We start from the raw sequence: 25,848 nt of genomic DNA, 5'->3' as shown, positions 1-25,848 counted from the left end.
TATTAATCTTTCCGTAGGCAAAGCCCCACTAAACTAGTCTGTCTAGGGATTGAAAGTCCTACCAATTTATGAATATGGTCACCATGGGTAGCAATAGAATCATATAAGTATGTTTTTTTTGTATCTTACAGGAAATAAGAAATTAGACACTAAAAATAATCAGGGTCTGAATTTTGTGAAGAAAGTGTGTTGACATGAAAGACGTATTCCTCCAGTGGCCCAAATAGTATTTCTGTTGATTTATTTTTCCAATAGCTCTGAGCAGCCTGCCCTTTCACTGTTTGATGTGACAGAAAGAAAGAAAGAGAAAGAAAGAAAGAAAGAAAGAAAGAAAGAAAGAAAGAAAGAAAGAAAGAAAGAAAGAAAGAAAAGAAAGAAAAAGAAAGAGAAGAAAAGGAAAGGGAAAAAAAGCCACTTGCTAATTCAAAACATTTGTTCCTAGGTGCCAGGTCGACCTGTCGGCTCTCAGTAGGGAACAGACACACAAGTTGGAGCTGCAGCTGGAAGAGGGTGAGGGACACCTGGTGCTGCTGGTCACCCTGACAGCTTCGGCCACAGTCAGTATCTCTGACCTCTCCATCAACTCCCTGGAGGACCAGAAAGAACGGGAGGAAATATTAAGGAGATATGTACGTATGTAACCCTCCTCCTTCAGGATTATGTGTGACTAGTTGAGGTTGTAAATAATTCACTTGGAGTGACAGAAGTACATCTGCAAAGCTGTCTGACAGATGAATCAGCACAAACAGAAAGCTGGGCAAGTGCAAATGCCATACTTATTACCCTGATGTCTAGACACCCCGTCTACTCTCGAGTCTCTTCCAAAGCAAGTTCTAGATCCTGAGCATCTCCTCAGTGATTTTGTCACGCAGCACAATTATCATGCAAGGAAACTTCTCATAAAGGAAAGTTAGGTGTACACAACATTACTTTAAAATTAATCCATTGACTCTTTGTAATTGCCATTAAGAATTCTTGGTCTTTCCAAGTTTGAAATGGAATTACTGGAACCTACATTAATTAGTAGCTTGGTAACAAGAAGATATTCCAGAAATTTTATGTCAACTGCTTAGAAAAGCCTCACTTCGTTCCTTTATTTTATTTTCATTGAATGTGAAATGTAATTAAAAGGAAGCCTCCCTACCTTTTGACCAAATGTAGACAGTGATTGGGTGGGATAGCGAGTCACTATAGTAAGTACCCTTCTCAAATTTTACCAAACCAAAATATTCGTATCCGAATCTACCTATTTCCCAGCATCCTCGCATTGTGCATTTTCCACCATGTAGTTTTCTCGAATCAACAGAGAGGGGAGCTCTTACTCCACCATTCTCTCTCATTGGAGCCTTGAAAAAGTGAATGCCTGGGTACCCGTGAAGCCGGGGGGGGGGGGGGGGGGGGGGGGGGGGGGGAAAAAGCTTTTCCACTTAAAATTACAAAGCTTGTATTGTACAATGCTGCCAGGTGTTTAGAAGGCTCCTCTGGACACTCAGCCATGAAACCAAGCTCTGACTAACAAAGAACCGCTTAATTTTTTTTTTTTTTAGATTCTAAAATATTCCTATTTGCTGACTGACATCCTTCCAATAACTGAATTTAATAAAGATGTACCTTATCAGGCTGTGCAGATAACATGAAGTGCTGGTACTAATGCTCTACAATATTCTTCAAACAGATTAGCAGGATGTGCGCTTCAGCAAATTTATTCTGGCTATCTCCACTGAATCAGCTGTCTGCTAATGCTTGTACAACTCATCCACCAATGGTGTTATCATAAACAGTTTAATAGAGGTGACTCAGCCAGGCTACAGAGTATATATTTTTAAACCACCTAAGAGCCCAACGTATTGTTGGGCATCTTCTAATATGTAATTGCAATTATGAAAATTATTTCACATTTTGGTACCCACAAAAACATATTCTCCTGTTACCAGAAGTGAGCCTCATGAATTGAAACAATTTTAAAGGAATTAATTGGTATATTAATATAAAGATTCTAGGTATTATGATACTGTACTTTATGGATGAATATTTGATACTATCCCGTATATTAGAATGATACTGCGGGCTCGGAAATTAGAAATAATCCAACTATCATTGATCCTTTTTTTTTTTCTTTTTTGTTGGATGGGCTTCCTTAAATCAGCCATTTCCATTCAGAATTTGAATATTTGTTTCCACACTTTCTTTCAAATGTTAGTTATTTTTTCAATAAAATACAAAACATTATATGGATGCCCCCAGCTAATTCTCAGGTTATATGCTGCTCAATGTATTAAAAAGTGAACCATATTTAAATGCATCTTTTTTTTTTTTAGCCCTGAATTTCAAGCATAGGCCTGTATTTCCCTCTAGAGACGTAGCTGCTAAGACGCTCCTGTAGGTGGTAAAGCACATGTGTTATAATTGCTCATAGCCATACAAGGACAGAGACCTGTAGTTTCTGGTTTCAGCGTGTTTCCTTTTTATCGCACAGGTTATGAGATGATGAAATGCTGTATCATGTCTGAAACATCACTTGTTTTGAAGAAACCTAAAAAAAGAGGTTATTTGGAGACTTATTTGTATGTTTTCCTGAGAGAACATGTGTATTTTTTAAGTTTTAGGTTAAACTTAAGAATTTGATTTGGCAATGGCCATAGTAAGGAAAGTAAACGAATTGCCCCTGAAAAGGCTCTCCATTTCTGTCCTTCAGCTGCTCATTGTAAAGCATTGAAGCCCCACAAATTAAACAGACATTACTGTGGGAACCATTATTTGATCACCTCATTCTGAAAAGATGGCTAATTCCATCTTTCTTTTTTTTTTTTTTTTTTTTTTCTTTTAGGGGGAGGAAAGCAGGGAAGGTCAATAGGGGGCGGGTAGTAATGGGTAGTAGACCAAGAGCGATTGTGTGACCTTTTCAGAACGGGTATGCGGAACCCTTGCTCCCCCTTGTCACAGTTTAAAAACCAGAGGAGCTAGTTTAGAGAAGAAGTTGTTAGCATTCCATTTTTATTATGACATTTCACAGTCATCTGATTTAATGTCCCTTGACCGGATTGTCCACCGTGAGACGATGGGCTTGAAATGTTATTTAGAGCATTGATAAAAGGTGAGCGGTTCTAAGATGACAGCGAGTCATAAGGCTGGTGGTGTGACATTAATTTTCTCCATAACAGAGATGGAATAAGACGTCACGGTGACAAGCTGTCAATCAGCTCTGGCCCCTCAGAGCATCTCTATGCCATAGGATGGGGTATTGCCTCTCCCGTAATAGAGCTGAACTGAGATGCTCTCCCTGACAGCTGCTGCAGCCATAGAGAAAATATATTATACAGCCTTTCATTAAAAAAATAAAGAGGACTCCTCTCCAGAGCATTTCAATCTTTTCCCATCTATTGAGGGCTGAAAGGATTCACAGCAAATCATAGATTCCTCTGCTATGGAAATTTCGGGCTTCAGAAGCCATCCAGGTTTTGAGGCCTTCTAAAATAACCATAAATAACAAGGCAGGAATATGTCTTGATGAAGCATTACTGAAAGGTGTATTTATAAACTGATATATTTAAGTTTTTTGCTTTTTTTTTTGAATTCTTATTATAATCGATATGTCACTGGCCTAAACAGTTGAAGTTGGCAATAAATTACTGAGTGTCAGCTGACTGGAGGAAATAAAACGTTCAGACAATAATTACTACCCCAAATGAGAAGCAGAACATCAGAGCTGAAGTGTCAGAAGCTATACGTCTGGGCAGTGAGGTTACTAGTATTGAACAGTTCTCAGCCTGAAGACTGAAGGTATTTGTTTTAGACACAGTGAAACTTGGTGGAAATTACTCTTGAAAATTAAAGGACAGGAACCCTTTGATAAAACTCTTCTCTGTTATTAGGATAGGAGACTTACCTGGGGTATAATAATCCATAAGCTCGTAAGCTCTGAGATAAGGGCAGGCTTCTCAAACCTGGTGTTACCACATTAGGAAGACAACAAACTCTGAGTTGTAACACCACTGTGTAAAGTTCCCACTGTTAAACCCTTAACTTACACTTAATTTAAATGGAGAGACAAGTGCATTTTTACCGAACGCTGTCCTTTGGGTAGTTCAAATAGATTTTTGGTGATAAGCAACTGTTTAAAAACAATAAAAGACTAAGCGCTAATCCTGTGCTCAACACCCTTAAAAGTTAGGCTCTGAGATTACACATATATCTGCATTGCCTCCTCTCAATATACCAAGGTCATGGCTTCAGTAAACACTGATTAGTCATACAGGACTGATAAAGTTAATATTTCAGTAAGCTTCTGCTTGTCAGTATTCTCACATTCTTAATACAAGGATGGGAATGTTCTTTGGTAACAGTTTGATGACTTTGTTAGGTTATGCTCCCTGGTCTTATAGCACTTTAAGGATTATGATACAGAAGACTTTGATTTACTGAGAAGAAATGCTGGTCTTGTCATGAGAAAAATGCTAGGAAGTGCAAATAAACGCATTTCGATGTTCTGTGTCAATACTTACTCCTCAAGTATTTGTGACCATTAATTAGGGTTCTGAATTATTGCACTGGTAGCCCTCTTCTAATGCCTTCAGGTATTATACTTCCCAAAGCACTACCATTATTTATTTATGAAATTAAATACGTTTTATTCTTTGGATCTGATTCACCTGTTGAAATTTCTCTACTTCTACTCATACTACAATGGCAAATAAAATTACAAACCTAAGAAAAATTATTCGTCACTTTTGATCTTATTTTCAGTGATCAATTTGACTTATTTTAGAAGATTATATATGATATTTCTCCTAACAGGCTTATAGAACTGTGTCAAACTTTTGAATTAAATATTACAAAATGGCACTTCATTAATTTAACCCTCATGCTGTTTCCAAAACTCACAAGAAGAAAATAACTGAAAAAAAAATTATGTTAACTTGCTTAATTCTAAAGGCTGCAGTGTGTTACATAACCAACAATTTAAGACTCAGTATTAACAATCATTAGTCTCCAAACCATCATACCCGTAGATGAAAGATTTCTTGGAGTCCTTAAGTAAAGGAAATTGAAGGAAGGAACTATACATACACTCTTCTATATTTTATTGTTGATCATGTACTGATAATTATTTATGGGGAAGGCATGTGGTATTTTTTATTCTTTCAAAAAGTCTTGTAGAGCAATAATTACCTATGTAGATACATATGTGTGCCTATGTGTATGCACTCATTAATGATGGTGGACGATACTCTGTACTGAAGAAACACAAATACCCCTTTGAATCACTTAAGTAGCATCCTGAGATCAATCATAAAACTTAGTGTTTTCTCAGCACACTCTTTGAGACCCGCTAGGACCTCTCTTTCCTAATATCGATGTTGGGGTCTTTCAGAGCCCATTGCGAATATTTCACAACCTGAAAGATGTGGGATTTCTCCAGGTGAAAGTGATCAGAGCAGAAGGGTTAATGGTCGCCGACGTCACAGGTAAGAAATGAGGCAATTCTCCTAGTGCCTATATTTATTTATATATGTACATATATATAAATATATATATCAAGCAGCATGCAGGGTTCACACCATTTAATGACTAAACTCATTTCACCTGACTGGATCATCAAAGTAAATAATATAAATACAAAGTTTCAGGTTTGATCTTATAGGATTTGCCAACCACCCAGTTTTTATAGTGTCCCTGCTTTTTGAAAAAGTGTAATGTATTAAAAAATAAACAATAAATGACTTTTGAATCATTGCCTTCTCCACAGTTTGCCAGACATTAGTGGGAATATTTCTTCCAGGTTTCATCATTTCAGCACCTTGGAGTAATGCTACATCTCCTTCTCTCAGGCAGAATCACTCTTTTTGTTGTTCAAATTCCTTAGCACATCCCAGAGATAATTCTGGATCTACACTAAGCGTCTACCTTGTTCCACTTTTTTTAACAAAGAAATGAGCCTGTAAAAACACTGAAGTCTTATTTCTTGAAGCTTCCTAATTTAGATACTGCTGTTCCTGTGATATATTAATAATTGACTAATGATTATTATTTCATCAATTTCCAGAATTAAATTGTTGTTTTAAATTTGCAATTATGTGATCATTCATTTACTCTTGAATTTCATAGGTTTTGGGGAATATTATTCCATTCCTCAAGTTGTCTGTCTCAAGATTTGTTATCCATCTTGAACAATTTTTGTGTAAATTTTGCTATTCCTGAAAGAAAGCATCCTCTTAATAAGTTGTAGAAATGTGCTTACCATTGTGAATGTTCAGCAAGTTGATCCTAATAAGGTAGCAGACTTACCTGAAGGGGAGAAATGCTCTTTTCCTACCATCTAAGAGCTTGTAAATCCATTACATGATTGTTGGTACCCTTCTTTAATTCATCAAATCTAAACAGAACAGAATCAAAACCAAATTAAAAGATCATATGCCTTAAAACTAAAATAGCAGATGCCTGCTCCAAAATGGCAATATTTTTAAAATTTTAATATTTGCATAGTGTCGAGTGACTTTATTGTGTGATAAAAATAAAAATGTTGAGAGTTTACAGTTTCTTTAAACAGGTGATTATCCACTCATTTGTAACCAAGAAGATAATAACAACTGTCAAATATTCTTTCAAGACAGGTGTACTTGAAAATAGTGGGAGAGAGAGTAATTTGTAATCTTTTTGCAAGTATGCCCACTTGGTTCCTCCTACTAAACAATTAGTGAATGCTAAATTTATTCATTTTCTTTTTTATTTATGATGTGGTTATATTCAAATTAATCTGGACATAATGTATTTCATTTTCTTTTCTTTTTTCATGTTGCATTTATTATTAGAACCAGCAGTCAACAGTGAATGATTGCTCTTTTTTTGTTCACTTTGGACGTTAACTTAAAGACTGGAATAGGAACTCAGTATTGCTTTTACACTACAGAGGTTACACCTAACCTCTGATTCCCAGCAGCAGATAAATTCAGGAATTCGTGGCAGTGACATTCACCATCATGGGAGACACCTTCAATTTTCCTCAGGATTTTCTGTATGGCAGGGGAGCCCCCAGTGTTGAGCTGAAAACCTCTGAAGACAGGGAGAAATGCCTAAAATAATCAGTATCTCAGTGGGCACCTAAGTGCTAAGAATTATTACTGAACATTTATAGGGGGCACACTAATTTCTTATAAAAAATATTCCAGTCTCATTTACTTCAAAAGCTTAGACACCTGCCCATTACACAAGTTGAATGTAATTATTTAAGTTTGCTTCTCTTGGAGAGAAGCTGTCATTGCTTTTAAAACTCCATGAATATGCAAACTATGTTAACCCACTTGGCCTATACGCCACTATGGAAGTTAAAGTACATGTTCTTTCAAAGCTGTAAAAAATAGATATATTTCTTTCCTAATGGTTCTATGTAAATTAATGTGAATAACAATAGCCTTTTCCCTAGGGATTCAGTGAGACATAATTTTGATCTGGTAAAATGAACTTTAATTTGGGGAATACTAAATAACAGATTCTCCATTATTTTCCCTCCAGTTTTAGGATATAAATCTAATGATTCCTCATTCCACACTGACCTTATAATCTAATGTGCTCTGAATTGAACAAGAGAGATGTTGAACTATTCAGGGGCAAGAGGATAATTCAGTCTTTGACCTTGCTCACTCTTGGACCTTTTGTGGTCTTTATGACATTTGTGATCGTGGCAGAAACTGAGGACCACATATTTAAGTGAGAAAGGTCGGAATATACTACCAACTTTAAAAATAATCTTTACTTCTGGAAAGGATAAATACTCATGGGTAAACTGATCCTCCCTGGTCTTTGCCATTAAATCTGGAGCACAAATACGCTCTTTGTATACTTGCTTTTTTACTTGTTCAGAGAAGAACTTGAAAAATCTGCTGTACATCCTAGTGATAATCACAGTCAGGCTCTACAAGACATTCAGCAACGATTTGGAAAACAGACATTGAGTCAATGATGCTGTCTTCAGATCCTCAAATTAGCATCCATTTAGGAGTGTTGTGGATGGAGAGGGGAGATTTTAAATCACTGATCGCTCTCTGAGCTCAACAAAGAGTATTTTCTGACCTGGTATAAATGAGGCTATTATTATAAGATACTTAGTTGGCATCAGAACACTTTTTTCTGGCAAGTCTAACAAGACAAACGTATATTTGACCAACTTGGCTCTACTTTTAAAATATGTTTAACGATCAGAATGTAAAGTCAAACTTCCATAGTTCAAGCAAAAAAAAATTCAAATTACAGTATTCCATCATTTAACATGGGCCCGGGGGGAAAAAGAGATTCCATAATCTTTTAAGTAGCCATCAATCTTACTGCAGTTACAAAGAATTTTTTCCTTTCAAAATGTAAAATTTTTCTTTTGTTACAACACATTCATTGAGTAACATTGTGATACTGTATTAACTCTGTGTGAATAAAGAGCAATTGAGACTCTCTTTGAATGAGTGAGTACAAAGCACAAATTACTTTTTAATGAAACCCTCAATTCTTTCCCTTTCCACAAAAAGCCTATAGCCTTGTTCAGCTGAACACTCCTACAGTAGGGTCACTTCAGTTAAGCCCCTAATAAACTGTTGATAGTTGAGGGTAGTTTTTTCTTCAGTCTCAATAGCCCAGTGTTGGACAGTGCACTTCAAATCATTAAGGTTAATACAGATTTAAAAAAGAGATTAACTCTGGTGGTTAAGGCCTCAATTTACAACTCCCACACATACACATGCATTGAGCAAGGCACAAGAGTGGATTGAAATTTCAGTCAAATTGTGGGCAGCCTTTCACAGCCTGAGAAAGTGGCACTCTGGTTTTCAAAGTTGATCAGCTAAATTCTTCGTGAGGGAAAAAGTTTGATTAAGTGAAAAATACTTTGCAGTACAACTTACTTACCTTTCAACTAAACAGTGAAAAGGTGAATGTCTTTCTGTACCATCAAAGCAAAACCTAGACACTGGCCCTGCGTTCACTGGGGAAAATTCTGCTGCTAAATCAAGTATTCCTTAAAACTGGACAGTTTGTGAGGAGGGAAAGACCTCCAGCCGGGGCAGGGGGTGGGATTTTTTTTAAGGTGGTGGGAAACAGTTCGTGTTGGAGTTTGTCTTTCCTAGCTTCTAATTACCCTCTTCGTTGGATGGGGCCTAATTTCTGCTTTCAACGGAACATTTAAAGTCTTCTATATCGAGTGAGGCTTTCTTCACAGAGTATTTAGACCTGGCCTATTGGTTCTTTCAAGTTCTAAGAGAAGAAAGAGAAAAGGGTTCTTCTCTTCAGCCCCTCCCCTGCATTTTCCCCTGGGTTGTTTTTTTGAGTTCCGAGGAAGAGGTCACAGCCTCCCCAGGGATACCAGCCACTCAGGTTCGGAAACAGTGATATGGGGGAACTGCGAAACCCTTTCAACAGATGCCCTACCTTTTCACTGTATTAAAAGGAACACTAATATAAAACTTCTCCACCCCAGGTGAATTGATCTTTCAAATTAATGCACCATCTCTTTCAGGAAACAATAGAGGGAGAGGGAGAGAAAAAAGGAAGAGAGGGAGAGGATTTTACAATTAACATAATCTGTCACTGAAACAATCCCATCAAATGAGCATATCTTTTTCTAAAACAAGGCTACACATAAAGACCTATGACTCACCAGCCCCACAGTCTGGAAACCTACCAGTTATTAAGGGAGATGTTTACTACCCTTTTATTTGCATAGACTTTTCCCATGTTTTTCTTTAGGAAAACTGTCTTCATTGTTGAAAAATATTTAAGTAACAAAACAGCAGAAAAAGACATGCTACAGTTTTTTTTATCAGCTTCCGTGAGAGTCTTATTATCTTAAGAAATAACAGTTAGCAGCTCAGATTCATTAGCAGAGCTAAATTTAAGCCCCATTTGACAGGCTGCCTAGAAAACATTTTGTTTTGCTGTCTGTGGGCTTTAATTAAGATGTGTTCAATTTCAGTCCTCTTCAGTCTAGCGCCACCACCCCCCCCCCCCCCCAACCTTGCTGTGTCACAGACCGGCGATCAGACACTTTTAGATGGTCCGGCCCATGACTTTGACCTTCTGCGCAGTCCGGCGTTCCCTGGGGAACCGTTCAACTCATGAGGTCTGATTTCACACTTCCAGGATGCCTCAGCTCTCTTAACAATGACAGGGAGACAAAGCCCTTTAGAGCAGGCCGCATGGGGACTTGTTTAAATTGGAAACCAGAGAGGAGTCAAGGAACAAGGTTATGGGCTACAGAATAGTGCTTTTAATAAAGAGCTCACAGCTCTGGCTCAGCTCAAAGAGGTCTACCTCTGTACAATTAATTGAGCCATTTATCTGGAGCATCTTAGGCCTCTACTTTCTCACAGAATTGCGTGGTAAATATCAGCTAAGAAGCAAATGAGATATGCATGAAATGAATTTTAACACTTTGATTACTGTGCTTCCAGTCTTCATTAAAAGTAAATTTATTTGTATTTCTGACCTCATTATCAGTAGGCTGCCTGCATTTTTATTGGTTCCTGTGATTTCCAGCTTGAGTATGTCATGAAGGTATATTTTATATAGAGATTTGGATTTATTATTCTTGGTATTTTCCCTGAACATTATGGGTCTATTCAGAGAAAGAAAATGAAAAGGTAGTTGTACAGAAAAAGGCGAGTCTGTTCTTTCAAAGTTTTATATACAGTTGGAGAAATGCCAAGCACATATATATAACGTAGATAAGATATTGTCCTTTTAAAAAAAATTAACTTTTTGTGGGTTACCCAAGCAAATTGCATAAGATATATTCAGTTGTTGCTTGAGTGGACCTCAGAATACAAGAGTTCTACTGGAAGAAGTGGGTATATGTCTTCTTTTATAGAACTATAGCAGTTTGAATGTTTAATAGCATGTGCCTTTAATTATATCATCATATTTATTAATGTTGATGGTATCTGATAAATGCAGCCTTAGATTTTATGATCATTACTTAAAACCTGTTAGGAAGATGAGAAAATAGATCTCCTTTAAATGCTACATAGCTCCTTTGACAGTATCATATAGCTTATGGAGGAAGTCCTTCCTATTTGTGAATTATCAAGGGTGAAATCATTTACCAAATAAAAGTGGCTTATGTATGGATGTCATTCTTAATTTTTTTTTAACTTATGCCATCTTTAAATCTTAAAATTATATTGATTGCTTGAAACAAAAATACCTAGGTTTTACACAAAATGTTTTGAAAATTTCCCAAGCAAAGTATGCTTTATTTCCATTATATAACCTAAGGATGTCCCTATTTGCTTTTTAAGAATTAAGCTTATAGAAGATTATTAAGCAGAGAGTAGAGTTTGAAAAGAAACGTCATCCAATTTATAATGCATCAAAAATACCCAACACCTGACAATCTTATCATTATAATACGCCTAGTTTAGAAAATGACATTATATACATACATGTTAAATGTCCTAACACTATATAAATATCTTCCTTAAGGATGAAATTAAACAAAAGAAGGCATCACAAGAAGAAAAAGCAAATCATTGCTTTTCATTCTTTTTTTCCCCCCTTCATTCATTTATGTCAACATAGCTTACATAGAAATAAAAGGTGTTTCCTTTTAGTGCTTGCATTTTTACAAAACTAAATCATATTCTAATTTTAGAAATGCAAAAGTGTTTTTCTAAAGCCAAACAGTTAATATTAAATATTTGTGAGAAGAGGAATCAAAATGATAATGTAACACAAGGGCTAGTGAGGCTGAGTCTGAACTAGTGTTTTACAAGGAATTGCAGAACTCATGTGTGATTCATATGCAGGTCACATGGTCAGAAGATACTGCTCTGGAAGAATAGGTGGGATGACAAAAGAGATTAATAATTGGGTTTGATATGCTCTAGAGGTGAAGGACGATGGGCTGAGAAAGTGGTGGTCCCACTATCAATGGGAAATGAGGGGAAAAGAAATGCTATAAAGTAATTAATTGTGTTCTGTGGAAGTAAGATTACAAAATGATCCTTTGAGTAAAGAAATAGATAATTGGTGATCTGGCTTGGATGGCTAGCTTCCATTCGGTGCTTGAAGAAATGCTTTCAGATGCTAGAATCATTGTTTAAAATTAAACGTTTTTTTTAAATTTTTTTGTTATGACATAGTTGTGTAAATAAGAAATACATTTCCTGGGATGACGGACTAGGAGACTGGTGCAAACAGAGAAGATCTGGATTTAACTAGATTTTGGGGGAAAAAAATCTTACCATAGGAATATTTGGGCTATATGATAGTAAAGTTAGGTGCATAAATGATTGAATGGCCACACCCAAAAAGTGATTGTTATAAAGGATTGATGTCAATGGGTGTGCCAAATGGAGGAATACAGGGCTCCGTTCTTGGTCTAACATGTTCAACCTATTTACTAGTGACTTTGATGAGGCAATTGAGGGCTTCCTTATCAAACTTGCTGAGAGGGATAGTTAACTACATACTATATGCACATGTTATATGTTTATACTATATATATATATTATATATTTAGATTTTAAATATTTACATAATATGATGGTACTTACACATAATATAAACATGCATATTCATATATTCATATATATGTGTAATAATTTAGTTCAAAATAATAGGGTTAGTTCAACAAGGCGAGCATTAAAGAGTATAATTAAAAAGACTTACTGGGATACAAAACGGTGATGTCCTGCATTAACAGTAGAAAATATAGAAAAAAATTTAGGGTTTGAATTGAGGTTAAGCTCTGTGAGTGTGAATAATACATATATAAATTTTGTTACATTGTTTCACAGTATACAAATTGGTTATGTTGAATCAAAGGGGAATGTCCAGAATACCTATGGACTCCTCAAGACACACTGGGGTATGAATTCAGCGTTAGAAGCTATTCTTTAAACAAAGACAGTGACAAAGCAGAATTTATTCTCGATGGAGATATCTGGTGTTTTAAAATCAAGTCAGTTGAGAATAGCTCCAGGGAAATGATCATAATAATAATAAAAATAGTGGCAATTTACATTAATGGAGCCCTTAACACATGTCATACACTACCCTCAGCTTGGAAAAAGGGTTATCACAATCTCACAACAACCTAATTAGTTGCTGTTGTTATGCCCACTTTACAAATTAGAAAACTGAGATGTGGAGGGGTTAATTAAGCAAGTGTCCACATTGGCATGTGGAGAAGACAGTGTGACAATTAATTATGCTACTTCTGCTTGCAGTCTGCAGCAGCAAAATGTGCTCCACACGCTCTCAGTTAACTGAATACTAATATAAAATCTTAGGCAAGTACATCTGATTGGGTTGGCCAAACACACATCTGCAACCCTAGCTGCAAGGGAGTCTAAAAATGTGATTTTGGCCTTTACAGCCTGTCTCGTTTAGGAAGAGACACCAAAAGTTAGAATAGATGCTCAGCAAGCCATCCACATTAATAGTGCAGGAGGGTGGGTAATGATCAGATACTTGAAGTGACAGTTGCTATACCCTCCCTTTGCACCCATTATTTCATTTTAACTTAAAAATGACCACAGAGGGCAAATCATAAAATAGGCAAATGTGACCGAGACATAATTTTGTGTGCACTGTAAAGAAGCACTTCCCCAAAATTATAATTGCCAAATATACATATCAGAATAGTCCTGTGGAGGTAGTGATTGCCCCATCGCTGAAACCAGAGCCTATAGGATTGCCTGGTTGTAGAGAGGATTCAAGTCCCTGGTGAGCTATTCGAACTTGGCCTCTGAGGCATTTTTCCCAGCCCTCAGAATCAGAGATCCTGTAATAGGTACTAAGATGAGTAACAGACTCTTGAATGAGTAGATATTTTGTATAAAAGAAATAAAAAGACAAAGATATGATTTTAAAGACAAAGGCTTGATAGATGACAGTTTTCAGTTTTATTGCCTAGTATTTATTTATTTATTTATTTATTGCCTAATATTTATATATTTAATCACCCAGTAGAGTACTTCGTTTTTTCAGTCTAAAGAATTTTATTCTACTGCAAAGTATCTTACCAGCTAACGAATTTACTTATAAGGAAGATTATCTGGAACCTGACACTTTTCTATGGGGAGTCTAATTAAATATATAATTACTGTAGGTCCTAAAGTATCTATAGGAACTTACCAAAACAAAAGAGCTTCTAATATTAACACTTATATCTTTGGACAAAGAACTTTTGTGTTTCCAATCTTGTAACCAGTCACTTGCATAGAGTTTCTATATTAAATATTAATTGAAATAAAATTTTTAAATGTTTTAACCACAATTTATGTAAACGCTCAAAAGCTGAGACATAATTTTTTCATAGCCTCCTCTCATTTTATAGATCCCATAGTCTCTCTTTTCTTTCTTTTCCAGTTTCTTATCTGTCTCATTTTATTTCTTGTTCTTCTGTCTTAAATTTCAAGCTTCCCAGCATATACCAAGATGGTTCAATTTTGGGACTCAAGCATGCATCTTGTTACACATAATACTATAAATATTCTTTTGCATCTAATTCTAGATCCCAAGGGAAATAAATTCGTATTTACATTGTGCTCTCCATTGCTCTTTGTCATGGTTCTCAAAGTGTGTGTGGCCCAGGAGCTTCCAGGAATCCCTAAGACTTTTCAGAGATCTTTAAAGTCAAAACTATTTCCATAATAATACTAAGATGTTATTGTCTTTTTCACTCTTTCTCTCATGAGTGGACAATGAACTTTTTCAAAGGTTATATTTTTTTTTTAATTTTTTTTAATGTTTTTATTTATTTTTGAGACAGAGAGAGACGGAGCATGAGCAGGGGAGGGGGAGAGAGAGAGGGAGACACAGAATCCGAAGCAGTCAAAGGTTATATTTTTGACTGCTCTGATGTTAACATGTCATAGATTTATTGTATCATTTTCAAATGAATGATAGTTGTACATGCTCTCATTTTTAATGTCTAAAATGGTGAACTGATAGATATGATTTATATAGAGAAAAGTTTTTTGATGTCCTCAAAAAAATTTTTTTTAATGTTTTATTTAATTTTGAGAGAGCATGAGCAGGAGAGAGGCAGAGAGAGAGGGACAGAGGATCCAAAGCGGGGTCTGCACTGACAGCAGAGGGCCTGACATGGGGTGCAGGCCCACAAACTGTGAGATCATGATGTGAGCCAAAGTTGGCCACTTAACCCACTAAGCCACTCAGTGTCCCTCCTTCAAAAATTTTTAAGAGTACCTGTGACACCTGGGTGGCTCAGTAGGTTAAGGATCTGACTTTAGCTCAGGTCATGATCTCTCGGTTTGTGAGTTCAAGCCCCACATCTGGCTCTGTGCTGACCGCTTGGAGCCTGCTTTGGATTCTGTGTCTCCCTCTCTCTCTGCCCCTCCCCGTTTACTCTCTCTTTCTCTCTCTCTCTGAAAAATAAACAAACATTAAAAAATAAAAAAAAAATTTTTAAGGGTACCTAAAGACCAAAATGTTTAAGAACTGTTGCTGTAGGGCAGTGATTCTCGTTTAGAGGAGGGCAGTATTGCCCCCTTGAGCATTTTAGAGCTTTATGGGAGAATGGAATTGCCACAGTGGTTAGGGAGCACTGCTAGTATTTGGTGGGAGTAGGTTGCGGATGTTAAATATCCTACAAAGTATTAGACGATTTTAAGTAGTGAAAATTGTCCTATGTGCCGCATGATTACATATAGACATTGACATAGGTTTTAAGTCTGTTTCATGATTATCTGAGCCTAGATTACATTCTGAAATACATATTATTTACGCAAGTCTTACAAATGGCTGCCATTTTATACTGCAAACACCAAAGACCTTAGGATTGCCTCCACAGCCCTTCATGATCTGGTTACCCATTACTTCCCTGACATGTTCTACAATTTTTCCCATTGCTCACTGCGCCCCACCATCAGGGTGCTTGAGCACACCAAGCCTTTGCTCTAGCTCTTGCCTCTGCCTGGGACCTTTATCTCCAGGTAGCCATTTGACTACTCCATCACTTTCTTCAGTTCATTGCTCACATCTCGCCTCCTCAATGAGGACTACTCCAACCACACTAATTAAATTTATAAACTGTGCCCCTTCTCGGCATTCTTCAAATCCTTTTTCCTGCTCTATTTTGTTCTATTTACATTAACATGTATCACTCTCTAACATAAAATATACTTGTTAATTGTGTTCAGTATTTAGTCTCTTTTTCCTCCCTCCCCACCACAAACAGACTCCAAGAGAGCAGGGACCTTTCCTTTTTTTGTTTGTACGTTCTGGCATATAGTAGGCCCTCAATAAATATTTGTTGAATAAAAAAAAAAAACATGGTTTTATTATAAACAACTTTCTATTTAGTGCTCCTTTATCATGGCATTAATACATTATATGAAATCTTGAAATCATGATTGGGTCAGTTTAATTTCAAAGTAGTAAGGAAGGCATTACAAAATCTTCAATATGAAAAAAGATGCACTACATCTAATGGGCTGAGAGCCACAATTGTAGGGGGCTGGTTTTCCTGACACAAGGAAACCTGCGTCATGACTTCGTGAGGAAAGAGAAGTCCAATTATCATTACTCGGTCCCAGAATCAGACCCATTGGGAACCTAGTGAGGAGTTCAGTTAATGTATTTCTACCAATCATACGTTTAAACTATGTTTAGGTCAGTTGATGAAAAAAGCAAAGGTCAAACCCCCATCTCCAGTGATAAGGGAAGGATTGCAAGATATATCCGACATACATTGTTTTTTTGTTTTGCTGGACCCTGTGCAATTCCCTCATGTATGTAGAACATTGTTATATGTTATGATTGAAATTCCAGTTTGTGGAAAGGACAGAGGGCAACCATGATTATAAGTTTTTTAAAAAGATTAAAGTATAGCCATTTCAAACTGTGACACCTGAGGAAATTAAACCAAGGAGCTTAATTTGTGCAAGGTAGGCCCCAAATAAAAGGCCCCAATGGATATGAATTGCTTTCCATGCTATTGAAAGCCTTCTGTGTTTTCAGAGACAGGGCAACAAAGAGGTGGTCACTGCGTAGCCCCCCTACACACACATTTCTATAACACATCACATCCAGCAAACTGTGCTGCTTGTCAGCAGCAAAATGACCCTGGACAAAGCCCACCACTGATGGATCAGGATTAACTTTCTATTCTGGGAGCAAGAATATCTCTCAGTATCTTTTGAGTGACTTCAATGCTCAAACCAGTAGTTTGCACAAACTGAAGTCGTCCACTTGCCCACATAACAGGTAACAAGCAAGCAGGGGTGGTGCAGACTTTCCCACAGTTCTTTATAAATATGTCAGTGTTGTGACCTCAAAGAGCAAGAGCTAAGAGTGAGAGAGAATTAGCCAGTCACTGCATCCTATTTATTCCTCAGTGCTGTTTTGAAGATTTCCAGAAAAGATGCCCATTGGAGACAATTCTGACATCTGTTTTTACTGTGGTGGGAATGGCTTTTCACCAGAAGAACTTAGGTATTAGAGCATATGCTTTAAAATTTGTTATAGATTTATTTTTGAGTTAAGATAGAAGAACCTCCAATTCTCATTCCCGGGGGAGATTTTTTTCCCCCTATAAAAATCCATAGGGGAAAAAAATAGCCCCTCGTATTTAACTAGATTATGGACAAATGCATTAGTCCTAGCCCAGTATTTTTAAGTATCTACTTTATAGTCATTACATAACATGTTTTTAAGTTTTTGTGTTGTAGAGACCCTATCAAAAGGATAATGAAATAAATTTAAGCTAAACATTGCTTGTCATAAATTGTTAAAGTCTTTTTTTTTAGGTAATTGTCCTTCTAAAATTGTTGGTGATAGAGATGCGTCATCACCATAGATCACCAGGGTCAGCTCATCCACTGAGGAAGTCTTCGCCTCCTCAGCCCTTCCTGTTCTAGAGTTAGAGAATGATATGCTTCTTTCTCATTGCTTCCATTGCACCCTTCACTTACCTTTATTACAGCACTTGCAATCCTGCATTATAATTGTGTATTTACATGCCTATCATGCCCACTAAATTGTGCGTGCCTTGAGTGCTGGACTATGTCTTAATCATACTTATAATTCTGAGGTGAGAAGAGCAGGCATTCAATAAGTAATGAGTGCTTCAAAAGGTATTCCTATTTCTCTCTAGAAGATTGTCAACATGGAAAATTGCAATGTTCTCAAGCAAGGCTAAGACTCTCTGTTAGCAGTCATGGTGGTTAATGCAATCAACCCCACTGCTCCAGTCCCCGCCAAAGGCAGCAATTTCTATCTTGCATCCAAACCCATATCTCCATTTACCTGCCCTGCAAAGGAGAGGATAGGCGCTTTTTAGCCAAAACAGTGAACGTTAAGGGAAAACCAGTTGGTACCCACAGGTCAGCTTTAGCCTTATGACTAGAATAAGAGGGAGATGAGCGATTATGTAATCTGTTCTCATACATTTAGGCTGTTTAAATAGCCCAAAATAATCAGAGACAAAGTTCAACTTTGCATGCTGCCTTAATTTCTTTCACTTGTAGCCATACAGTATTGAATGAAATCATTACAAGCAGCATCTTTGCATCACTCTCTAGGGCTTTACAGAATACCGTGTTCTTAATAGACATCAACACTGCTTCCTGTAGTCAATCCCTCTCCTCAGATACTCTCAACAAGCAAAGCAGCATATCACGGGGTCTAACTGGAACGATAAAAGGATGAAAAGAAGGAATAATTAAGGAGATAATTAATGGTTAGGTCCATCACTGGTATTTCTGTGATTGTTTTCAGTTGTTTAAGTGGCACATAATCAAGGCTGCAAAATTTAGAAACTGAAAAGCCAGTCATTTAAAGCATCATTTAGCAAGCCGGATAAGCACATTAACTATGTGTAGCCACTTCTTTAAAATAAAACTATGGTGAATGCTTTTTAGTGGTAAGTTTATAGAATTTGATATTGTACGTTTACTATTATTTTGGTTGAAATTGCTGTTAATTTTTAATTACCCTTGAATCATGCAGTGGCAGAAGGATACTTTCTAAATTAGTCGAAAATAACAGTGTGTAAAGACCTGATGTTGGCATCTGTTACTGATAACTGTAAAAACATAACTTTTTAGAAGGAAAAGTTGAAGAGAAGTTAAATATAAAATTGGCTGCTCTCTCCTTACGTAAATTTTCCCCTTTACCAGATTCCAGAGAAAGTTACCCTGAGCACTTTGTTGAATGCTTCTAGTCCTTGGGAAAAAAGACTGACTTAGCTAAGCTCAATAAATCGTTTCTCATCAGCCAATAACAGTATCAGGCATGGTAGATTGTTTACTTTTGGTATCTTCAAGCCCTGTTGGTTCTACCTTCAAAATACATTCAGAATCCAATCACTTTCCATCCCCTGGAGTATCACAGTATCCTCCTCACTCTTCTGCTACCTCCTCCATTGGCTTCTCTCCACCTTACTCTCCAAATAGCAGCCATCAGATCAAATACCTCCAAAAGCTTCCCCTAGCACTTCTAGAGGAAACGTTTTCTAAAGAGACCTGCCACCCTCCCCATACCTCATCGAATACTGTCCCCCTCTCCCAGTCTATTCCTTCAGTCACACTGGTTTCTTGGATATTCCTAGAAACACCAGGCACAGCTATTTCTCTGAACTTTCCACAATCTGTTGTTGTTCTAGGTAGCCCAAAGCTCACTCCCTTGCCTCTTTCGTTTCTTTCTGCCCATGCGGAACTTTTTCAGAGAGACCTTCTCTGACAGTCCTTTTAAAAATTGCACATATATACAAGCACTCCTCATTGTCCTCCCGATGTTTTTCTCTATAGCACTTATCACCTTCTAAAGTACCATAAAATGTGTGTATGCATTATCTATCTTTTTCCTCAATGTAACCACCATGAGGTCAGGATTATTATTATTATTTTATGCACCTCTGCATTCTCAACACATAGAACACTGCCTGGTACATGGTAAGTAATAATTATTTGTTGAGTGAATGAATCTGTAGTCAAAACATTAGCCAGCTCTTCGCATGTGTGTGGCCGACTACTAAGATACAACACAGTTATTGGGAAAGGTCTTGCCTAGTGACTTATGCTTAAATACATTTAATTAAAGCTATGTTAAATAGTAGTTTGGTCTGAGGTGAAAGGCTCTTTTTTTTTTTTTTTTTCGTAAGCGCCATTCCATTTGGTACAGTGTCTAATATGGTCTCTTAAAAATTACATTGCTTACCCATTTCAAGTTATAAGCAGGTACATTTGAGTGAATATTTTTGCCAATGATGGATGCCACTGGAATTTAGTCCAGCAAAATGACTGAGAAGTGGCTTCAGAGGGTTCTCACACTATTTTTGGTGCAGCATTGTCTCCAGGGCTTTAACATCTTCATTCTAATAGAAAACAATGACTGAGAGAATAAGTGGTAGACAGAGGACATCAGTTTTCTCTAGGAATGGTCTTGAAAAATAATCAAGTAAATGGTAAGAAAATAAGGATGGACACTGCCTCGTGGGCATAGGGTTTGATAAATGTATTCGTTTCTTAACAAGATATGGAAAGAGTTAATCATTAAGAACAGATTTTGTTTCTTTAAGACTCCATATCTTTTGTCAGCAAATACAGATAGAGTAACAAAGAAGGTGGTGAGTTCAGAGACTTTCCATGGGTTGAAAGCCTCTTACACCATTGAATATAATTCCTGTAGGAAAAAAAAAAAAAAATCAAGGGAGGATTTTCATCTTCTGCTGATAGAAGTTTAAAGTAATTTTTCCCCCAATAGATATTGGTCTCTGAAGTTTGTTCTTGTGTTTTGCAATTGAAAAAGTGGTGCACCTTTGACTGAATCTCTTACACATTGTTGATCACTTGAGGGCAAGTAAAACCAAGTCAATTGAAATATAATAGTAACTGAAATAAAGCAAGTGAAAATAAGGAAACAAAAATGCCAATAAGTGCTCTCTTTATGTAGTCTTTTTTTTCTTTTTTCTTTTTCTTTTCTGTTATTTTTTTTTTTTTTACTAAATCAAGATTTACATGAATGTACACATATATGAGAAAGATTAAAAGGAGGTTCCAGGAAGAGTGTGAACATTACGCTTAGCTTTTAAGTAAAAGTTACCAACACTTATCACTTAATCTAAAGTTCTATCTAAAGTGATAGTAAAATAATTACTCTTTTGACATTGAATTCTATTAAATATGGCCTTAATTTTCTCTCTGATCATTACAGATAGGTGTTTTCTCCGTCCCACCCTTTTATAAATTATTTGAGGTGGTGGTTTATGTCCTCTTCTTTTGTGCACACTATAGTGCCCAGCACAAAGCTACGTGAAAAGAAGTGAGGTTTTAGAAATTGTTCAAATCTACTTTTTATGCTTATACTTGAATTCACGGAGGAAAATAAAATTGTGGATGTGGCGTATAAAACCTATTGCACTGTGTTTTAATGAACAAACTGTTCTTTTTTGAATTCTCTTTTCCACGTTGTGTATGAAAAAGGATAATACAGATCCTAAGGCAGAGATAAAAATTCTACCAGTCCTCAAAGGCTTTCTAGTCTCTACTCTTCAGTCAAAATTGTTCCTATGACCAAAAATTGAAAAGACTACCATGCTGTTAAAGTATGCAATCAACCTGGGGTATATGAGGCCACTGAAATAACACACATATATTTAATCTCTTTTTTTAATATAAAACTAATACGTTCAATTAAAGGTGAGTCAAAGTTGGTACAGCTCGCTTTAAGAATTACAATATGGAAAGTAAATACACTGCTGTGAGGGAACACATAGCTTATCTGTCCCTGATAGCTAATGAATTCCTTCCTATTAAAATTTAATTGAAAATCTTCAATGATATTTAAGCTTTCACAGAAGTGTAAACTACAGTGACTACAATTCACAATGCATCTAAAACAATTATTCTTTATCATTAAAGTTAATAATATGCACATTAACCTCTTCTGTAGTCTAAATCAATATTGTAGTTTAAAAGATATGACCTCTGGACAGCTTTGTCTAAATATTGATTTCATTGTCATTTGTATAAGGTATCAAACAAATTACATGCTGCACTAATATCATTAATGCTGCCCCAAAGAGCCTCTGACTTTATGGGGTTCTTATAATACCTCACATGACATTACGAAATATTGAGGATATCACACAATATAATTGCCAAATGGACAAGATTTGACTATGGCAGAACAGAGTCCCTGTAAACAGATGATAACTTCCAAATTCTTTACTCTCAGCGGACAGGAAAAAAATACTGCTCTTTAACATGCAGACTGGTTGAGTGGTTAGGATTCAAATGGCAGAATTTCTTCTGCCTCAGAGGGTCTAATTTACCTTCTTGTGATGCCATAGATATTTCAGGAGGGAATCTAAAGGTACATTAAAATGGAGTAATTCTGTAATAAAGCAGTTTTCCCAACATAAACTTGTTTAGGAGTTTCTGTTATAAGTTACTAATGAGAGGAGTTGGAAAATATATGCATAAAAGTGAAGAGGTTGAGCCTTTCAAAGGATCATTATAGAATTAAATACAAATTGACTTAGGGATAAACTGGCATCACATCTTCTCTCATAATTGGCAGTAGTGTTATTTTTGTATTAAAAAAAAGTGCAAATTGAAATACCAGCTATATAATTTTCTCTCTTTCACTTTTTTCAGGTTCTAAATTGCTCTGAATCACAACAATTGTTAACATTATCCAGTTATGTCTAACTGTATTTTGATGTTGTTTTTAAATTTTTTAAACTGTACAATAGTTTTTGTTTTTTATAAAACTCTGTAGAAAAGAGATGTGGTCGTGATCATGACCCTGTGAACTGTGGGTGCTATTTGTACTGAAAATGTTCCCCCCAAATCTCTTATAGGCAAAAGTGACCCATTTTGTGTAGTGGAACTGAACAATGATAGGCTGCTAACACACACCGTCTACAAAAATCTCAATCCTGAGTGGAACAAAATCTTCACATTGTAAGTAATCATTACCTTGAGCTCATTTCAAAACTGGAGCTAATAATATTTATTTTTGAGATATTTGTGTGTGTATGTGTGTTTGTGTGTGTGTGTGTGTGTGTGTGTGTGTGTGTGTGTGTGTGTTTATTCTTGACCGATTAACAACTCAGCACATCTGGACTGCCTTTGCTGGCAACACCGAATATCATAATTGCACTACCTTTCTGATAGTGAAGCCTGGGGAAAGCTTATGTTGTTTTTCTGTGTTTTCACAGATTTTTTTTTTAAACTGAGATTTTTATATGATTTGACTAAGGGTTTTGCTCCCATTAACTGAATTGCCATACCGCTTCTTCCTTTTATGCTTTCTATTGAAATTCCCCCCAAATGCACTGACACCAGGGAGGACAAAGCTCTATTTGTTCCATTGCTCAAATCAGCAAACAATTCAGTCTCGAATTCAGAGATGCTTTAGTTTTGTTTTATTGCATTTTAGTACAATAAGAACATTAAGTATTGTCCTAGTTACCAGATCACCATTTAGGTTGATTTTTCTTTTTTTTAAAAAAAAAGTTTACAAATCTTTTGACTACACGCTAAAAAAGCTGCCGATCTACACCATAGTATCTCCTAAGTTCGTTGTGTGTGTGCGTGTGTGTGTGTGTGTGTGTGTGTGTATGTTTTTAACTGGGCTTTAGAAATGAACTCTGAACAAAGGAAAACTCTCCAAACAGAGTACTTCTTAAAAGTTTTCTAACATAGTTTTATTTTCTTGTATATGAAAACTGCTAAATTCCTCATTAATTTCTTATAATGTCTCAGCTTAAGAGCCAGTAACTAATCAGATTTAATTATCTGACCAATTTATCTTTAAGGAATTCCACATTTTTATAAGAGATGAAAGCCTGGTCAGGAGACTTGCACTCCTAAGAAGGTTGTTGAGAGTGTTTTTCCCTGGAATGCATAATTGAATGAATAGGTTTGATTATTATCAAAGCCATTAATTGATTGTGCCCTGATAAAGCCTCTTCTCACATGTGGTTGCAGTCTTTCAGTAATGAATATATTCATTTTTTTTGTTTTCTCTTAATTCATGTTTTCTTGGTAAACAGTTTGATCAAAGAATCAATGCTGTCAGCAATTGGGGTTTATTTTTCCAGAAACAAAAATGCAGAGCTCACACAGTTGTTTATTAACATACGTTGTCTGTGGAACATAATGGAACACTATTTAATTTCTAAATCCTGGGGTGGTACAAAAGCTATCAATGTTACATTTTCTCCATTCTGTTTTATGTGTTGGTTAATTTTTACTATAAAACTACCAGAAGTTTTGTTAAGAACTGTAAACAAAAAGATGTCCTACTGTTACAAAAAAAAGAAAAATATACTGTGACTCTTGCTGATATCAAATTTACTGAAGTTTTACATGGGGTTAATAGGAAGGTAGAAATTATTGTGATAATAATTAGAGGGAAAAGTCTCAAAAACATCAGTGCCACTTATTGATGTTTTTTTTTTTTTACAATAACTTATTCTGCGCCCATCCAGATGGAAGATTATATTTCATTAAAAAATTATAACTTGAAATTACAGTGGTGTTCAAAGTTTCAGATAATAGAACCATCACTGTAGTCTACTAAGGTGCATTATGGGAAATTCTGTCAGATACCAAGCTACCTTGTATATGTGTATATGCAAATAGCATACATAAAAACACATACACACAAAATCAGCTGGAGCCATCTAAATTTTCAAAAGCATTTTTGTTCTTGTTCCCCACTGATGAAGTCTTTTCGTCTTATGTGTATTTATTATGCAGCAACATTAAAGATATCCATTCAGTTCTTGAAGTGACAGTTTATGATGAAGATCGGGATCGAAGTGCTGACTTTCTGGGCAAAGTTGCTATACCATTGCTGTCTGTAAGTTTTATTCACCTGACACACTGCTCTGTGTTGCTTTTGCTCAAGGAAAAAAAAAAACCCTCAGCTCTGTATCTGTCATTTCTCAACCAAGGTCTGTAATAAGAACACTAAAAATTTTAACATACTCAATTCACGGCCATGTTGAATCCCATGATAGTTAATTTTTCCTGACAGACTTGATCCTGGTAATGAACAGGTACTTGTCAGAATTGCCACAGTTGTTTTGGGTTCTCTGTCAGTTTCAGCAGCTGGGGGTCAAAGGTCACTGAGGGAGTGTATTCAGTGGAGACCGCGAGACAGACGGCTGTCATGTCCTTTTCCCGCAGATTCAAAATGGTGAACAGAAAGCCTACGTCTTGAAAAACAAGCAGCTGACAGGGCCAACAAAGGGGGTCATCTATCTTGAAATAGATGTGATTTTTAATGCTGTAAGTCTTAACTTTGGCTTTTTTGTACTGCTAAAGAGTTCAGTTTCATGAAAGCTTTTGTTCCTGATTTGTAGAGAATTTCTGTCATTCCTCATTTTCTCTAAACCTTGATGTATCCTGGAGAATACGCTTCTGCCACTGCCTGGCACACCCACACTTTCTGTTATAGTTGGCGGCTGCCACTGCGGCTGTGCTTCGGCCGCTGCCTGCCGGCGTAAGAAATGGAAGCGCATGCATGTGCAACTGTATACATTTATATTTTATGAGCACAGCAGCCAGGACTTTGAAACTTTAGGAATTATTGCAAATCGAACTGCGTGAAAAACTTGTAAACGTTTGTAATATATTAATCCATAACAGACACATATGTTGATGTATAGGTGAAAGCCAGCTTACGAACATTAATACCCAAAGAACAGAAGTACATTGAAGAGGAAAACAGACTCTCTAAACAGGTAAAGAGCAAGGAAAGATTAACCCCTCTGGGAAGACCTGATTGTATCTGTAAAACATCTAAGTAAATTCAAATAAACTTTGGAAGTATAGAGGGGGGAAGCCTATGGAATTGTTGATCATCTACTTATGTGAAATGGCT

General features: G+C 36.4%; 1 protein-coding gene across 23 annotated transcripts in view; it reads left to right on the top strand.

The window, feature by feature from the left end:
* The window catches only part of MCTP1 (multiple C2 and transmembrane domain containing 1), a 529,626-nt gene that overhangs the window by 348,916 nt on the left and 154,862 nt on the right, over positions 1-25,848 (top strand). For 19 of the 23 annotated variants that reach the window (XM_042943593.1, XM_042943612.1, XM_042943560.1 and 16 more), the window contains 6 exons: positions 443-629; positions 5,372-5,465; positions 22,814-22,916; positions 24,720-24,822; positions 25,152-25,253; positions 25,634-25,708. In XM_042943593.1, coding sequence (XP_042799527.1) covers positions 443-629; positions 5,372-5,465; positions 22,814-22,916; positions 24,720-24,822; positions 25,152-25,253; positions 25,634-25,708 — 664 coding nt within the window. The remainder of the gene's footprint in view (positions 1-442; positions 630-5,371; positions 5,466-22,813; positions 22,917-24,719; positions 24,823-25,151; positions 25,254-25,633; positions 25,709-25,848) is intronic. The other 4 variants (XM_042943550.1, XM_042943696.1, XM_042943538.1 and 1 more) reach the window with 3 other exon arrangements.

Source organism: Panthera leo, chromosome A1 (assembly GCF_018350215.1).
Source record: "Panthera leo isolate Ple1 chromosome A1, P.leo_Ple1_pat1.1, whole genome shotgun sequence".
In the NCBI taxonomy this organism is placed as follows: Eukaryota; Metazoa; Chordata; class Mammalia; order Carnivora; family Felidae; genus Panthera; species Panthera leo.
This window is presented reverse-complemented; position numbering and strand designations above follow the sequence as displayed.